We start from the raw sequence: 16,946 nt of genomic DNA, 5'->3' as shown, positions 1-16,946 counted from the left end.
CAAGGTGTCACAATCATCTTAGGGATTTTTAACTATTTGTACAGTTTCTCTGAAAATTTCCAATTATGTCACGGAGTTATGGATCTGTTGAGAGAATGAAGGAGTAACAGAAAATAAAAATGCTAATACCACATCAAATATTTGGAATGCTTTTTACATTTGCATTCCAATAGTTGCATTCCTTCTGTTCTGGTTAATATTGGGCCACATTTCTCTAAGTAATATACACTTATATACAGTACATTGACATGTATCCGCCATAAAAGTACAAATTTCTGATGGGTTTGCACAAGAAATAAAAAACACATTTGAGCTGTCTTGTTATATGTGCCAACAAACACCCTGATTGCATGTTCCCATTGTGTTTCGTTCTTGAAAGTTATAGAATCTGTAATCACTTACGTACAGTTACATGCTACGGATAATTCTGGCATGATAAGCTGTACTAGCATGCCAGAAGTTTTATAATTGACCTCATAGGGAGCAGAGTTAAGCCAGCAATTCGGTGTTTTGTTTTGTTTTTATTAAGAATTTTTGTTTGTGTGGAACAGTTTTGATAACACTTATTTTTAACAGGTCACTCGTGTAAACTTTTGAAGAAGAATATGGGACTGATAGTAATAAATGAAGGTTCTCTTGATGTAAGTAAAATCTGCAAACTTTTTAAACATAACTACAACCCGCAATTAAATAGTTTTACTTTGTTTAAAATATTCAGATATCTGCAAAACAGTTAATCTTTTTGTGAAACAAGTAACTAATAGCATCCATTACTTTGTTGTGATGCAGTAAAATCTATTAGGAGCCATTGTTATTAAAAGGGTTGAATGTGTGGTGGCTTTTTTAAATTAGCAAAAATAATTTCCTGAATATTTTATGTTGGGAAAGTAATAAAGTAAAAACATTGAGCCGTAATTCCAATTGTCTTTATCAAGTGTTATTTAATTAGTCTCAGACAAAAGTCATTTTGAATTCCAGCCTTATCCTCGGGCACATCTGCTGCCCCACCCATCTTAGAATCATAGAAAATTAAGGTTGGGAGGGACCTGAAGAGGTCATCTAGTCCAGTCCGCTGCTCAAAGCAAGACCATCCCCAGCTAGATCATTCCAGCCAGGGCTTTGTAAAGCTGGGTCTTAAAAAAAACCTCCAAGGATTAAGATTCAACCACTTCTTTAGGTAACTTGTTCCAGTGTTTCACTCCTTTCCAGTGATAGTTCTTCCTAATATCCAACCTAAATCTCCCTTGCTGCAACTTGATACCATTCTTCCTTGTTCTGTCATCTGTCACCGCTGAGAACAGTCTAGCTTCATCCTCTTTGGAACTGCCCTTCAGGTAGTTAAAGGCTGCTATCAAACCCTATCTCAGTCTTCCTCTCCAAACTAAATGAATCCAGTTCTCTCAGCCTCTTCCCGTAAGTCATGTGCCCCAGCCCCCAAACCATTTTGCTGATTGCACTATTGTTCTCCACTGGACTTTTTCCAACTTGTCTACATCCTTTCTATAGTGGGGAGCCCAAAACTGGACATAGTACTTCAGATGTGGCCTCACCGTTGCAGAATAGAGCACAATAATTATTTCCCTCAATCTGTAGGCAACATTCCTACTGATTCAGCCCAATATGCTGTTAGCCTTTTTGGCAGCAAGGGTACACTGCTGACTCATATCCAGGTTATTGTCCACTACAACCCCCAGGTCCTTTTCTGCAGAGCTGCTGCTTAGCCATTCGGTCCCCAAACTGTAGCGGTGCAGGGGATTCTTCTGTCCTAAGTGCAGGACTTTGCACTTGTCCTTGTTGAACCTCATGAGATTTCTTTTGGCCCAGTCTTCCAATTTGTCTAGGCCACTCTGAATCCTAGCTCTACCCTCTAGTGTATCTACTACACCCCCCAGCTTGATGTTGTTCACAAACTTGCTAAGGGTGCAATCCACCCCATCTTCCAGGTTGTTAATGAAGATATTGAACAAAACTGTGCCCTGGCCCAACCTCTGGGACACTCTACTTTATACCAGTTGCATGCTAGATATTGAGCCATTGGTTACTACCCATTGAGCCTGACAATCCAGCCAGCTTTCTATCTACCTTACAGTCCATTCATCCAACCCATACTTCTTTAGCTTGCTTGCTGTGGGAGATTATCAAAACCCTGGCTAAAGTCAAGGTATATTATGTCCACTGCTTTCACTGCATCCACAGAGCTAGGTATCTCATCCCAGAAGGCAGTCAGGTTGGTCAGACATGACTTGTCCTTGGTTAACCCATGTTGACTGTTCCTAATCACCTTCTCTTCCAAGGCTAGGGACAGACATTACACACAAACTGGCTTAAGTGAACAGAAACTGGTTTAAACTTGTAACAGAACAGATCTTCAGTGCACATAAACCAATTTGAAAATGGCTGAAACTGATTTGAAATGAACTTGGTTGAATATAGTATCAGACTTAACTGATTTGGGTCAAACCAGTTTATGAAACATCTGTCCCAGACCCCTTGCTGGTTTAAGATAAACCGGACTCCCCTAGCATCCTGGTATGCTCTCTGGGCTGGGCAGGGCTCTCTGCTCCACAGCAGAGCTGGCCCCTCCCCTCTGCTCCCTGGCTGGAGCTCTGGCAGAGACTGCAGGTACAGCAGGGTCTGCCTGGCTTCCACCCTGCCCCACCTCCCCTTTGCTAGTCACTGCTCAAACACAAATCCCCAGCCCCATGGACCCTAGGCATGTGGTATGCATGCTAGGTATTGCCAAGAGGTGTCTGTGTGCATGTGTCTCCAATTTCACTGGGACAGGCAGACAGAACAGTGTCCACTTCGGGCTTTTTGGAGCTAATCAACAGGTCAGCTGGTAAGCTATAAACACTATTATCAGTCCCCTGCTGGCTTGCTTGCCTGTCAGTTTGCTGCAGACAGTATAAAGAAGCAGGGGGGAAGATTTGAAAACTTCCGTATCATCAACAGATGCATGCACTGCGCGCACACACACACACACACACGTACCGTGCCTCAGAGTGCTAGTCTGGCAACCATCCCACCCCTTGAGCAGCAAGTGGGGAAAAGCCTGGGATGCTGCAGGCAGACCTCCCTAATCAGAACATCCTTCCGGGGAAGGGAGGGCTGCTCTAGTGCCCCCTGGCTTCTAGCCTGAGCCACTGCAGGTATATGCCTTAATTTCCTCAGTCCAGAGAAAATGTGTGTCCGGTTACAATGCAGTTCAGCCTAGCCAGGTTAGACTAACTTGCAAAGGTTGAATCAATTCAGGCTCAGGCTTTTTGAATGTCTGTCACTAGCCCAAGTGCTTAAAAATGGATTCTTTAAAGACCTGCTCTATGATTTTTTCTGAGGACTGAGGTGAGACTGACTGGTCTGTAGTTCCCTGCTTCCTCCTCCTTCCCTTTTTCTTAAAGATGGGCGCTAGATTTGCCTTTAACCAGTTCTCTGGGACCTCCCCCAATTTGCCACAGGTTTTCAAAGATAAGAGCCAGTGGTTCTGCAGTCACATCAGCCAACTCCCTCAGCACCCTCGGATGCATTGAATCCAGCCCCATGGGCTTGTACACATCCAGTTTTTCTAAATAGTTCTTAACCTGTTCTTTTCCCACTGAGGGCTACTGATGTCCTCCCTAAACTATGCTGCCCAATGCAATAGTCTGGAAGCTGACCCTGCCTATGAAGACCGAAGTAAAACGGGCGTTGAGTACTTCAGCCTTTTCTTCATCTGTCACTAGGTTGCCTCCCCAATTCAGTAAGGGACCCACACTTTTCCTAACCTTCCTCTTGTTGCTAACATACTTGTAGAAATCCTTCTTGTTACCCGTCAGTGCCTTCCAGGCTGCAACTCCAATTGTACTTTGGCCTTCTTGACTTCATCCCTGCATATCTGAGCAATACTCTTACACTCCTTCCAAATTTTGTCTAAGTTTCCACTTCTTGTAATCTTCCTTCACTGAAGAGTTCTCTGCTAAGTCAAGCTGGTCTCTTGCCACATCTTAGTGTCATCCACAGTTTTATGACTTGTGCATTCAGTTCCATCTTCCAGTTCATTAATGAGGATATTAAATAACTAGCAAATTGCCCATCAAGAATGATTTGGGGGGAGGGGGGGAGTGGGCAGGGACAGGTCTGTGTCCACCCCCCCCCCCCCCCACACACACACACACACACCCCCCTTGGACTGGGGCCACTCCCCATCTCCCCCTACCGCTTCAGGCCAGGACCTGGGCCATATCCCCCCCCCCCCTTCGGGCCTGGGTCTGGGCCACTCCCCGCTTCCCCTGCCACTGCCTTGGGCCTAGGCTTGAGCTGTTTCCCTCCTCCCCTTTGGGCCAGGGCTGCTCCCTGCCTCCCCCCTGTGGCAGGTTTTAAGGTACTAGATAGGTACCTACTGTACTTAAATGTAATTGATGCTTGCATCACCTTTAAGAAATGGAGACCTAATATGATGGTAAAGTACAGGGACATTAATTAGTTTATAATATGACTAGATGCTTGATATTCACTTAGCCTTTGGAATCCCTAAATAGTCGCTTTCATTTTTCTGAACAGCTTAGATGTCTGACAACTTTTTTCTTTTTTGAGCATTGTGAATAAGGATCCCATATGATATAAGCCCTCTGCACAGAAGTTCAGAAAGCTTTCACCAGCAAAGATCAATAGAGAATATTCCCAAACTGACTTCTACAGCTTCCACTCATTTCTTTCTCTAGCACCCTGGATGAGGGTTGGAATAACCTGAGTGCCTATTTTACTAGAATAGTTGGCTAATGAAATTGCATAGCTACTGTATATATTTGTTTTCTTACTTCAGTAATGTTTCCTATTAGACTGTTGGCATTTAAAAAAAACACTTTGTTCATTACATAGTTTAAAGGAGGTAATGGTTGCCAGCAGTAGTATAACTAGGGGTGGACAAATGGAGGACCAGCTCAGGGTGCTGATTTAGAAGGGGGTCCAGAATAGCAGCTTCTGGCAATAGTGGCCCACTGTAGTAGCAGCCTGTGCTCGGGGAGCTCATGCTGCTACCACTGCAATAGCTATCCCTATGCAAAGAAGTAAGCACATGGGGCCTGCCCCTGTCCCTTTTCTCCCCCAGCCCTTACCCTCCCCTGCTACAAGGCGCTCAGTGCCTCTTCCTTCCCTTCGACCCCTACCTCAGGCCCGTGAATTCCCAGTTACATGTCTAACTGCCCAGAGAGACCAGCCTTATAAGCAAACAATCCTAGTTTTTAAGACCCTCTCATTTGGAGCAATAATTCTAATCAAGGCTGGATTAAGGAAGTGTTTTCTTCTGATCTTTGAATTCTTCTTTCAAAGGGAACAGCAAATTCAAATAAAAATAATTAAAACCTATCTTTTCTTTTTTTTTTTTATTCAACAGGGAACAAGAGAGATCCTAAGCCATCACTGCAGTAATCTTGGTGATGCTTTGAGGAAGGAAAATGACTTTGCTCTTATAATTGATGGCAAAACTTTGAAGTATGCTTTGACATTTGGAGTAAGACAGTATTTCCTGGATTTGGCTTTGTCATGCAAAGCTGTTATTTGTTGCAGGTAAGATCTGAAGGGAGGGGAAAGATGTTACCCCTCCAGAATTTAAAATACTAACCTTTGACCAGACTTGTTTCCTAATCCATTCAAGTTAAATATATGTTTTCCAGTCTTGGAGAAAAGACCACGTGCGATATAAAAAATTTACAGCTAAAATTTATATATTGCTTTAGTAAATGTGTACAACAAGACAAGAAAAGTAGTGCAAGATCTCACCAAAAGATGGATACAACAAGATTGAAGCTTTAATTGACACAATACTGTCTATTCACCCATACCAGCAATTCCCTTCTATTTTTTGGAGAGAGGTCACCTTTTGGACTAGTATATACATGAATAAGACTTCTCCATTGAGGTGAAGATTACACCCAACAAGAGGCACAATAGAAAGTAAAAATACTAGGGCTGTGCGAAACAGCACCATTTAATTTTGACTTTTGTTTTGAAGGGACAGTGTTTCGTTTCATCGTTTTGTTTCATTTTGAAGCACTGTTCCGTTTCGTTTTGTCAAAACTGTTTCGTTGTTTTGACGTGTTTCGCCAATAGGCCATAATGGGGAATTATGAAAATGCCTATAACTTTGTCATGCCTTGCCTGATTTGGATGAAAATTGCAGGGATGGTATCCCCTCCTGAGGCCATGATGCCTGCCAAGTTTCAAGGAGATAGGTGCAGAGGTTTCTGGGAAACTGCACAGCAAACTGCTAAAAGCAAAACTTGTGTCACTTGCCAGCAGCGGCAGCCTCCTGTCATCCCGCGTGCGGGTCTGGGGGCCCACATCCCTGGGAAGGATGTGGGGTTGTGCCGTACTCCTGCCAGGGGTACGGGCCTCTGGATCTGCACGTGAGATGACAGGAGGCTGCCGCTGCTGCCTGGGACCAGCACTGGGCACAGCCCGCGCCGAGCACCAGGAAGACTGCCTGGGGCCAGCGGCAGCAGTGGCAGCCTCTTGTCATCCCGCATGCAGATCTGGGGGCCTGCACCCCCAAGAGGAGTCCAGCAGCACTGGGAGAGCAGGTTGAGCTCCATGTGGCTGGTGAGGTCACTTTGAGTGCAGCCCTGGCAAGCACAGCCCGGCAGCTAGAGGCCCTGAAGCCCTATGGAGCTGAGGCAGGGAAAGCCGCTGGCCAGGGCTGTACTCGGAATGAGGGCTGTGCTCTGCTGCTGACTCTCCTACCGCCTCCTGCCACCGGGCTGAGCTCTGTGAGGCTGACAGAGCCACTCAGAGTGCAGTTGTGGCTCTCCCCCGCCTCCCGCCACTGGACTGCTTTGAAACTTGAAACAGTTTGAAACTTTCAAAAATTTTCAAGTGCCCTCATTTCATTTCAAAGCCTTCTGTTTCATTTTGATTTCACTGTTTTGAGCATGAAACACACCAAAACAGCTTCGAAACGAAACGCCCGTCAAAATTTCGCACAGCCCTAAAAAATAGCATCCTGAGCATTTGGTTACTTAAGTTGGTGGAAACAAAAGATCAACTTTTTATTAGGATCTTTTCAAACTTAATTTCTCAAATTCCTAAGCACTAAATGGGCAGAAGCAATTGGTGATGGACAGGGGGGACAAGGCTGAACTCCTCAATGAGTTATTTGCCTCAGTGTTCCTAAGTGAGGGGCAGGACAAGGCCCTCACTGGGATTGTAGAGGGGCAGCAGCATGGTGCCAGACTACCATGCGTAGACCCTGAGATGGTGCAGAGTCACTTGGAGAAACTGGATGCCTTTAAGTCGGCAGGCCCGGATGAGCTCCATCCGAGGGTGCTGAAGGCACTGGCCGACGTCATTGCACAGCCACTGGCGGTAATATTTGAACGCTCGTGGCGCACGGGCCAGGTCCCAGAGGACTGGAAAAGGGCCAGTGTGGTCCCCATTTTCAAGAAGGGGAGGAAGGAGAACCCAGGCAACTATAGGCCAGTCAGTCTTGCCTCCATCCTAGGCAAAGCCTTTGAAAAAATTATCAAGGCTCACATTTGCGAGAGCCTGGCAGGACAAATTATGCTGAGGGGAAACCAGCACGGGTTTGTAGCAGGTAGATCATGCCTGACTAATCTAGTCTCTTTTTATGACCAGGTTACAAAACACCTGGACGCAAGAATAGGGGTTGATGTTGTATACTTAGACTTCAGGAAGGCCTTCGATACGGTATCCCACACCATACTGGTAAACAAGTTAAGAGGCTGTGACTTGGATGACTACACAGTCTGGTGGGTGGTGAATTGGCTAGAGGGTTGCACCCAGAGAGTCGTAGTGGGTGGGTCGGTGTCAGCCTGGAAGGGTGTGGGCAGTGGGGTCCCACAGGGCTCGGTCCTTGGACTGATACTCTTCAGTGTCTTCATCAGCGACTTGGATGAGGGAGTGAAGTGTACTCTGTCCAAGTTTGCGGATGACACAAAACTGTGGGGAGAAGTGGACACGCCGGAGGGCAGGGAACAACTACAAGCAGACCTGGACAGGTTGGACATATGGGCAGAAAACAACAGAATGCAATTCAACAAGGAGAAATGCGAAGTGCTGCACCTAGGGAGGAAAAATGTCCAGCATACCTACTGCCTAGGAAATGACCTGCTTGGTGGCATGGAAGTGGAAAGGGATCTTGGAGTCCTAGTGGACTCCAAGATGAACGTGATTTGGCAATGTGACGAAGCCATCAGAAAAGCTAATGGCACTTTATCGTGCATCAGCAGAAGTATGACGAACAGATCCAAGGAGGTGATACTTCCCCTCTATCGAGTGCTGGTCAGACCGCAGTTGGAATACTGCATGCAATTTTGGGTGCCACACTTCAAGAGGCATGTGGATAACCTGGAGAGGGTCCAGAGAAGGGCCACTCATATGGTTAAGGGCTTGCAGGCCAAGCCCTTTGAGGAGAGACTAGAGAACCTGGACCTTTTCAGCCTCCACAAGAGAAGGTTGAGAGGCGACCTTGTGGCTGCCTATAAGTTCATCACGGGGGCACAGAAGGGAATTGGTGAGGTTTTATTCACCAAGGCGCCCCTGGGGGTTACAAGAAATAATGGCCACAAGCTAGCAGAGAGCAGATTTAAACTAGACATTAGGAAGAACTTCTTCACAGTTCGAGTGGCCAAGGTCTGGAACGGGCTCCCAAGGGAGGTGGTGCTCTCTCCCCTACCCTGGAGGTCTTCAGGAGGAGGTTAGATGAGCATCTAGCTGGGGTCATCTGAACCCAGCACTCTTTCCTGCCTACGCAGGGGGTCGGACTCCATGATCTATTGAGGTCCCTTCCGACCCTAGCATCTATGAATCTATGAAAATACCCTTCTGTTAGGACTTTACCTTTTCTATACCAAGAGGACTGGTTCAAGGTCTAGAAGCTTCAACATGCAAATCTACATATGATGATGTTTGGCTTCACTAATAATAATAATATGCTTGAATAATTAATCTGAGTTATACCAGTAAACAGTTCAGAGTTCTTCCAAAAATAAAATTTAAAAAAAGATTGGTAGATAAAAAAGGTTTGTAATTTTAATCAGTACAGTTCTTTCCATCATATGAAATGGGTTCCAGGGGAAGGTGTTCCAGGGCAAGAAGGATAAAGAAATTAAAACACACGTCAGGTGTGTTTGTGTCTTGCTAGGAATGCCAGCTATTAATTATTAAAATTTAGATGTTCTGGTCTGCAGGATTGGGCTTTTTGGTTGAGGAAGGAGTAAAACATAAAATATGTCCAATACCCCTGGAAATAAAAAGTGAATGCTGCTATTTTTTTTGTGATTTTTTTTTTTTTTTGAATTGCCTTTTGACATGTATTTAACAATGTTGTGGGGTGGGAGTTAATCTAAGTTTCTAAAATTTTTCTGAGGGGAAGTTTAAAAAAAAAATACAAGAAGTAAGTAATATAGGTCCTCTGTGAAACTAAACTACTAATTACCTGTAGTTCTGGGGTAGATCTTCCACATCAGTCTGACCCATAACAGTACTTTCTAGCCTTGGATAGACATGCACCAACTGTATGCCGCCATAATACCACTTTACCCCAGTGTAAAAATGGAATGGACATGTGACATACAGCCTTTATACTAGTGTAAGCCATTCTACTCTTGTGTAAAGTTACCCAGCAAAAGAGCTACACCACTACAGTAACTACACAGTTACTGCTGTTCTAGGTTGGGAGACGAGAACATTTTATTCACTGCATGTACCAACATTTTGTATTGGCAAAGGACTTGACTAATACAAGTAGTCACAAAGGATGTATTTCTTTGGTAGCAGCTAGTTTTCTCTTCATTACCACTACTAATGTGACTTTTTCTTGCAGATTAACCACCGTAATGGTTAGGGGTCTACCTAAATCGTGCTGAGGCAAAAGAAAAATCACGGGCTGCTCATGGCCCCATTTTTGTGGTCTTTTCACAGCATCTCCCCTCCCCCCTGCCACTGATTGGCCAAGGGACCCCAGTGGCCATCAGCCCCACCGCTCATGCTGATTAGTGGAGAGTGGTAGGGCTGCATGATGGGTAACCTTCTCAGCTGATCAGCAGCAAGGGGGGGGGGGGATGACTGCTGCTGTCTTAGCTGCTCCCTTTCATGCCATGGCTCCCCACTCCCCCCGCAGGCTGCAAGGCTGGGCTCCAGTGACCCTAAGTAATTGGGAACCAGCATTTTATTTTTAGAATTTTTTTTCTGGCAATTCTGGGCCAAAATCACAGGGATTACCATTTTTATAGGGTTTGCAGAAACTGCTTTTTGCAAATAGGGCAGATCCCTAATAATGTCCACTGTCCTGTTTACCAAATTATCTCAAATTATGTTTAATAGGAGATCTGACCTGCCACAAATATCATTAATGGCTATGAAGACTTCATTTTCCCATATGAACATGAATTAGAATTTTTTTAAGGGAATTTCAGCATATTCTTGGAAATAGTAGCCCAAGCAACTGAGTTTTCAGGACATTCTGCAGAGCTATATCCTTTAGGACTGCAGACAAGCCCTGTCATGGCACTAAACTTTTGGAGTCTCATGTTATTCTGGAAGTGCAATTGCCTAGACAAGTCATGTTACTTCTATGCTGAGTTTATGAAAGCAGCCCATGTTCAATCTAGGGTGTACAATTGTCTCTTCTCTCACAAGTGGGAATATACAAAGGTCCTTGAAGAAGGGTTATTTGCAAGTAATTCACATGTATACCTTCCCTTTTATGTTGAAGTTCTCCACATATCTGAGGCTCTTTGGTTCAAGTGAAGAAACTAAGAAAGTTGAGATCTGCAATACCTTTGGTAACCTTGAGTGCTAAGCTTTTGGCTCCACAAGGAAGTGCACGTAGAGCCTGAAAGTATACAGCTTCTAACATAATTTTAGAACCTCAAGATGCCAAAGATGCCATTTCTATTAGCATGACTATACAAAACCAGTTCTTGAAAAAACAAAGTTCCTGATTGATGACCTTTTAAACTTGCTTATTGCTGGCCTGTTTTCTCTTTCAAATCTTTTCTCGCTCCATATAAGGGAACATCTTTTCTTGTTCCCTTATTGGGTATGGAGGTAGCTAAAGCTGTTTTATCTCTTTGCATGTGTATATGAGAGAGACCTGATTTGTATTAGTATTTCTGCTTTTCTTTTTTGTTTTCTGAGTCTAAGGTATTATATATACAAACTTAATCTACGTTTCTATAGTTCATAACAGATATTTTAGTACTTAATAGTATTTGTTGTTTGTAAAGCTGTGGGTTTACAGACTCTTTGATTTATGATCCAAGCTTGTATCCATGATAGAGAGAACAATGACAAATGTGAGGTGTAACTTATTTGTATTGCCTTATATATGTTTAATGTCTTGTATATTCAGATTTCCTATATCAAGCTGTTTTCATTCTTTTAAAGGGTGTCTCCTCTTCAGAAATCTGAAGTTGTAGAAATGGTTAAAAAACAGGTTAAAGTAGTAACACTAGCAATTGGGGATGGAGCAAATGATGTTAGTATGATACAGACAGCGCACGTTGGTGTTGGTATTAGTGGAAATGAAGGACTACAGGCAGCTAATTCTTCAGATTACTCAATCGCACAGGTAAATGATGATACTGTAAAGCTTTAAAAAATACAATTAAATCGGATAGCATTGATCAACATGTAGTCCTCAATATATTTTTCTTTGCCTTTTAGTTCAAGTATCTAAAGAACTTGTTGTTGGTTCATGGTGCCTGGAACTATAACAGGATAGCTAAATGCATCTTGTACTGTTTCTACAAGAATATCGTCCTTTATATTATTGAGGTAATGGTATATTAGGTATTTATAGTTTCTCTCAATTATTTAAGCTTTTTCATGGTATGGTCTGACTTTCTGAAAGTGTTTGCAAACTATTTGAAAATGATCACTCTAGTAAATAAATATTTCCTAGTAATATTATATATCTTATACTTTGTTTAATCACTTCTATCTAATTTCATTATGGAAAAAATAAACTACCCATAGAAATCCCCTGCATCTATTTGGTGGTTGTCATTGCACAATTCCTACAGTTTATTAAAACTGTCTTGGTAGATAAATTACTATTTTTCTCATGAGAAATAAAATTGTTCAGCACAAATGCTTTAAACGTTTTGCTAAATCAGGGTCTAACTAAATACTATCCAATGTACATACAGGCCACAATTCTGAAAACCACTTAAGCATGTGTTTAGGACTATCTCTATTCAGAAAGGCACTTTAGCATATTTTTAACTTGAAGAGCAAGTGTGCGCCCATTTTTTGGTTTGTTTTTTGTTTTGTTTTTACACAGGATCCCTGCTTCCCTTGGCACTGTTTAGGAAAGCATCCATCTTCACAACAGAGCTGTGCATGTTTTCCTGAATGGGCTCCTGTGGAAAAACTAGTTCATGATGATGTAAATAAGCTGTATCATTATGCATCCACGTCTGATAGGGATGCTTATGTTTGCAAGTGCTGAAGACTGGCACTCATGGAAATGGAAGCACTTTGCTTCTCAACTTCGCCATTTGTAACATTTTTTCTGTAGATCATTAAAAACTCTCTCCCACTCCTAATCCTGTCTGATTTTCACAGTTTTCTTTCAGTCTTTTCATGTTCTTTAAAACAGAAGCAAAACCAGCAATACTTAATTCAGACTTTACATATTTAAAGTTTATTTGGGTTCAAATTTAGTTAAATAAAAGTTAACCTATTCCAAAGCTCCAGTAGTATTTTTATATGCATAAAATATGAATTAGTACTATTTTAATAAAGTATTGAATAAGGATCTTAAAAACAACATCTAGATACAGGAATATGTTCTGGTGATCAGCATTTAAAGAGATCATGCAATCTAATTTGATGCGTAATTTTATGTTCTTCAGTTTTGAAAATTTTCCACAAATTCTGTTTTTACAAAAGGCAGCATTTACTTTCTTTGATAGTCCTTTTCACAAATCATGCCAGAAATGGTTTTTTTCCTGTTTTTTTTATTTAAAATTTTAGTTTAATACAGCATTCAGCTTCAGCATAATTGGGTTTCTATTCCACATACATATTTTAAAAAGGAGAAAAAAGGGAACAGAAAGATTGAAAACTTCGAAGACTGAGAAGTAGGAGGAGGGTAAGAAAGACAAGAAGTAATGAAAAATTAAGTATTATACCCTTGTTTACAATATCCATATACAATATTTTTTTTAATATTACAGTTGCAAAATGAAGCAATGGTCAATATCAACAGCACTTCATATACTTAGATGCTTTCATATTAATTTTTTCTAAAAATTAGATAAAATAGCTTATTCTGTTTAGGAGGCCCTAAGTACCCAATTTCTTATTCCAAAGAAGTCATACCTGATTTATACTAGGCATATGCAGGTCTTAAATCTTAATTTGCAAATGCATTATAATTCCTAAATTTTAACATTAACAAACTTCAGATATACATATTAAATAATAACTTTGCTGTACATTTTTCATTTATTTTACATATAAAATGTAATTTTTAACAATTAAACGTTATTCAAGACAAAATGATCTTTAGTTTAATTCCCATATACCCACCTCTTGCTAGCTACCATAACTTTTGCAGATGTTAATGGTTCATGTCAATACTTTGAATGAATAGACAGAAAATACATCATTGAACGTCTCTAGCAAGGACAACTGCCAGTCTTGAATCTCTCTTTTCAATTTTTTGTCCTGATCAGGCGTGGGAGCAGAGAGCTCAATGACTATTTGTAAGCTTCTGTTTAATATGCAGAAATGCTACATCAGGAAAATGTCTGTTAAGCTTTTGTGGCCACGCCTCTTCTGTGTCTTGGAACTTCAGAAACCAATGCTCTGAAAGGCTGGTCTGAAGTTGCTTTTTAAAAAAAGTTTTCATTGATTGTTGAGGGTTTAAAGGATAATCTAGTAAAATATGCATTTTTACATATCTTGATTTTTATATCAAGAGATCTGTTGATTTGATATTTGTAAGTACCTGTTTAATAACCCTGATTGTTATAGAATAGCAATTTTAACTTAATCTAAAATATAAAGGTTTATTCTGGACATTTGTGCAATGATATGAAATATGTCACTATTCCCTTTACTCATCACAGCAGTTATGCATGTTCTGAATAGGATAGGCTTACTCGCAATCTTAAATGTCATGGTGTGCTTAAATGCTCTACCAAGTTCAGGGGCCTAATACAGTATTCAACACTCGGCCATAAACATTTAACACTTAAAACCTATTGACAGGAGTGTGAAAATAGTTTCAAATTATTTGCTTCATTTTACGGTTCTGATTCACCACATATTTAAAACATGTGAAATAGTATTCCCACTAAAGTTAGAGGGACTCTGTAGGAATTGCTGACATGGGCCTGAAGGGCATGATTCTGTATTCAGACCTCCAGAATCGACCCATAGGGCAGTTATACACATACATTTGTCTGCTCCGATGCACTGGAAATCCAGTGCGTTGGAGCACACTCAATTGATCAAAGTAAGTGCCCATTTTTAGGTGGTAGTAGTTGATGCAAATTTGTGCTTCGTTTATTTGAATAAATAAATTCATGCAAATGTATTATGTATTCTAGATTTTGAAACAGATGAAATCCTGGCCTTATGAAATCAATAACAAATCTCCATTTGACTTCATTGTGTTTGGGAGTTTGCTCCTATTTTTAAATATGTTTCATTTTGGTTAGTAATGGGGCAAAACTATTTTTATGACTCTAAAACGCTTTATTATAAATTTGTAAAATTTCTTCATAGACATTTTTTCTTTAAAACTGAGACAAAGGAAATGCAAACCAAAAAGTAAATTAAAGGTGTTAAGCTTCTGTCTTAAATTGAAGAAAGATGATTTTAGTTTGGAAGTCTACTCTAAACTTCCTAGATATGCCTATGCATCACAACTCATGACACAGGTTTCTACAAGGACTTAGTTTATAGGACGCACATTTTAAATTAAAGTAGGCATGATTTTATGCCCATGATTTTATTCCACCTCTTTCTTGTACTTCAGCTGTAGTTATCTAGAATCAATCGCATATCTTAATTATTATCTCACAAAATACCAGTCTCAAAAGTTTACTTTTCTCTCTGTTCCTGGCTTGTCACCTTTCATCAGTCCTGAATCTTGGTCTTTTCCTTGATATCTTCTCCTGCACGTATCAAATCACTTTAAACTTGATATAACTGTAAATGGACCCAGTATCTTTATATCCTAAATGCTTTCCACTCTATCATTGTCTTAAAACAAATATACCATCCTTCTTCTTGCATATAACCATGGCCTGAATTTTACCTTTGGGTCCTGACTTCCTTCCCTCACACATCCAGACAGTGTCTCATTCCTACACAGTATTTCTTAGATAACGATACTCTGAAGGATGACCTGCCTTTCCCTGGCCACTATAATTAAAATAAAACATACTTTCCTATGTAAATACATTTCCCATAGTGAATTTACTCCTTATGGTCCTTTACCCTCTCTATCCCTGCTAATGCTGCAGTAACACTTGCAGAATTTTTCCATGCTGCACTTTATAATGCAAGTGTAGAAACGTCATTCTCTGTTGTTTCAATGCTGGTTAATGAGTATTATAAAGCAAGTCTGAGTCCTTTACCCTAATTTGATTTGAAGGTAGTCTTTGTCCTCATGGCACTATCTTCTTGGTTAGCAGCTTTTTGTCAAGCTGTTGGACAAATTTTACTCTGAACTGATTTCAAGTGAGTCTTCTTGGGTATCTTGATTGAAATGAATCTATCACTGCTTCTTACTTAGGAGACATGCTTCTTCCTTTGACACCATGGACTCATTGATTCATCTCCCAACCTTTGGGGGAGTGGGTTAAGGTCAAGGAGCCACCTAAAAAAAACCCATAAAAACAGATGAACAAGAACAGAAGAATTGTCATACTGAGCCAGGCAAAAGGTTCAACTAGCCAGCTGTCCTGTCTTTGACAGTGGAAAGTAACAAAAGACTTGGAGGAAGACTATATAAATGGGGTATGTGTAGCATGATCCTCCCCCTGTCATACCTTCCCAGTCAGCATCAGTAGGGTACAACTCAACTATAGTTTAATAGGCCCTGAAAACCTATCTTTCATAAATTTGCATAATCCTTTTTTTAATTAAATTGCCCCCAAAAACATCTTGGGCAGTCAGTCTCCATGTTAATTACAGGAACCCTAGCCAATCAGTATTCATACAGTGTGGATATAAGAAGGCTTGGAGTCCCTTCAAAAGGGGAACATTTCAAAAGAGCAGCAGCTAGTATGTTTTAATTGTTGTGTGTGAACAAGCTGAGATTGATTCAAAATGCAGCAAACCCACTCCAACTGATTGAAGGAGTGTTAAAGTCAGAGCAGGTGTGCTGCATTTTGCATAGTTCTTCATCTGTTCACACACAACAATTAGAATATACTAGCTGCTGCTCTTCAAAATGTTCCCTTATTGAAAGGGCTTCAGTTGTTCATGTGTTCTAACCCATGGACACAGCCTCATGTTTGAACATTGTGGTGCCACAATTTAAGACCTTGGCCCTGCTGGAGGCCAGACCAAGATCTTTCCTCATTTTATTTTTTCCTAAGTTTTGTTGCCTCTTCAGTGCACTGCATGTATTTAGAAGATGAAGCTGCAAGATAATAGTGTCCTTTACAGGGTCTATTAACATAACTGTTCCAAGCCCCCAGTTTCTCTCCATTTTAACAACCTTAAAAATTGAGTTGGGTAATACTTTAGATCAGTGCTTCTCGAAGTGGTGGTCCGTGGACCAGTGCCGGCCCGCAAGCAACCGGTCTCCGGTCCACAGCGAGTTGCCAGGAAAGAAAGAAATATATTTTCAGAAGCATAACATTGATGTGTCATAGCGCCACAGTTCGTACGTTCCAACACTCCAGGTTACGTCACGTCGTGCGAGGTGAGGAAAGAGAAAGAAACAGCCGGTCGCACGTTTGTGTAGCGCTGTTAAACGCAGTTGC

General features: G+C 41.3%; 1 protein-coding gene across 5 annotated transcripts in view; it reads left to right on the top strand.

Annotated features, from left to right (window-relative positions):
- The window catches only part of ATP8A1 (ATPase phospholipid transporting 8A1), a 187,471-nt gene that overhangs the window by 123,597 nt on the left and 46,928 nt on the right, over positions 1-16,946 (top strand). For all 5 annotated transcript variants that reach the window (XM_019481062.2, XM_006278342.4, XM_014594927.3 and 2 more), the window contains 4 exons: positions 577-641; positions 5,369-5,541; positions 11,380-11,563; positions 11,659-11,769. In XM_019481062.2, the coding sequence (XP_019336607.1) occupies positions 577-641; positions 5,369-5,541; positions 11,380-11,563; positions 11,659-11,769 (533 nt within the window). The remainder of the gene's footprint in view (positions 1-576; positions 642-5,368; positions 5,542-11,379; positions 11,564-11,658; positions 11,770-16,946) is intronic.

This window comes from Alligator mississippiensis, chromosome 2 (genome assembly GCF_030867095.1).
Source record: "Alligator mississippiensis isolate rAllMis1 chromosome 2, rAllMis1, whole genome shotgun sequence".
Lineage (NCBI taxonomy): Eukaryota > Metazoa > Chordata > Crocodylia > Alligatoridae > Alligator > Alligator mississippiensis.
Note: the sequence above shows the minus strand (reverse complement) of the source record. Positions and strands in the feature narration are given on the sequence as shown.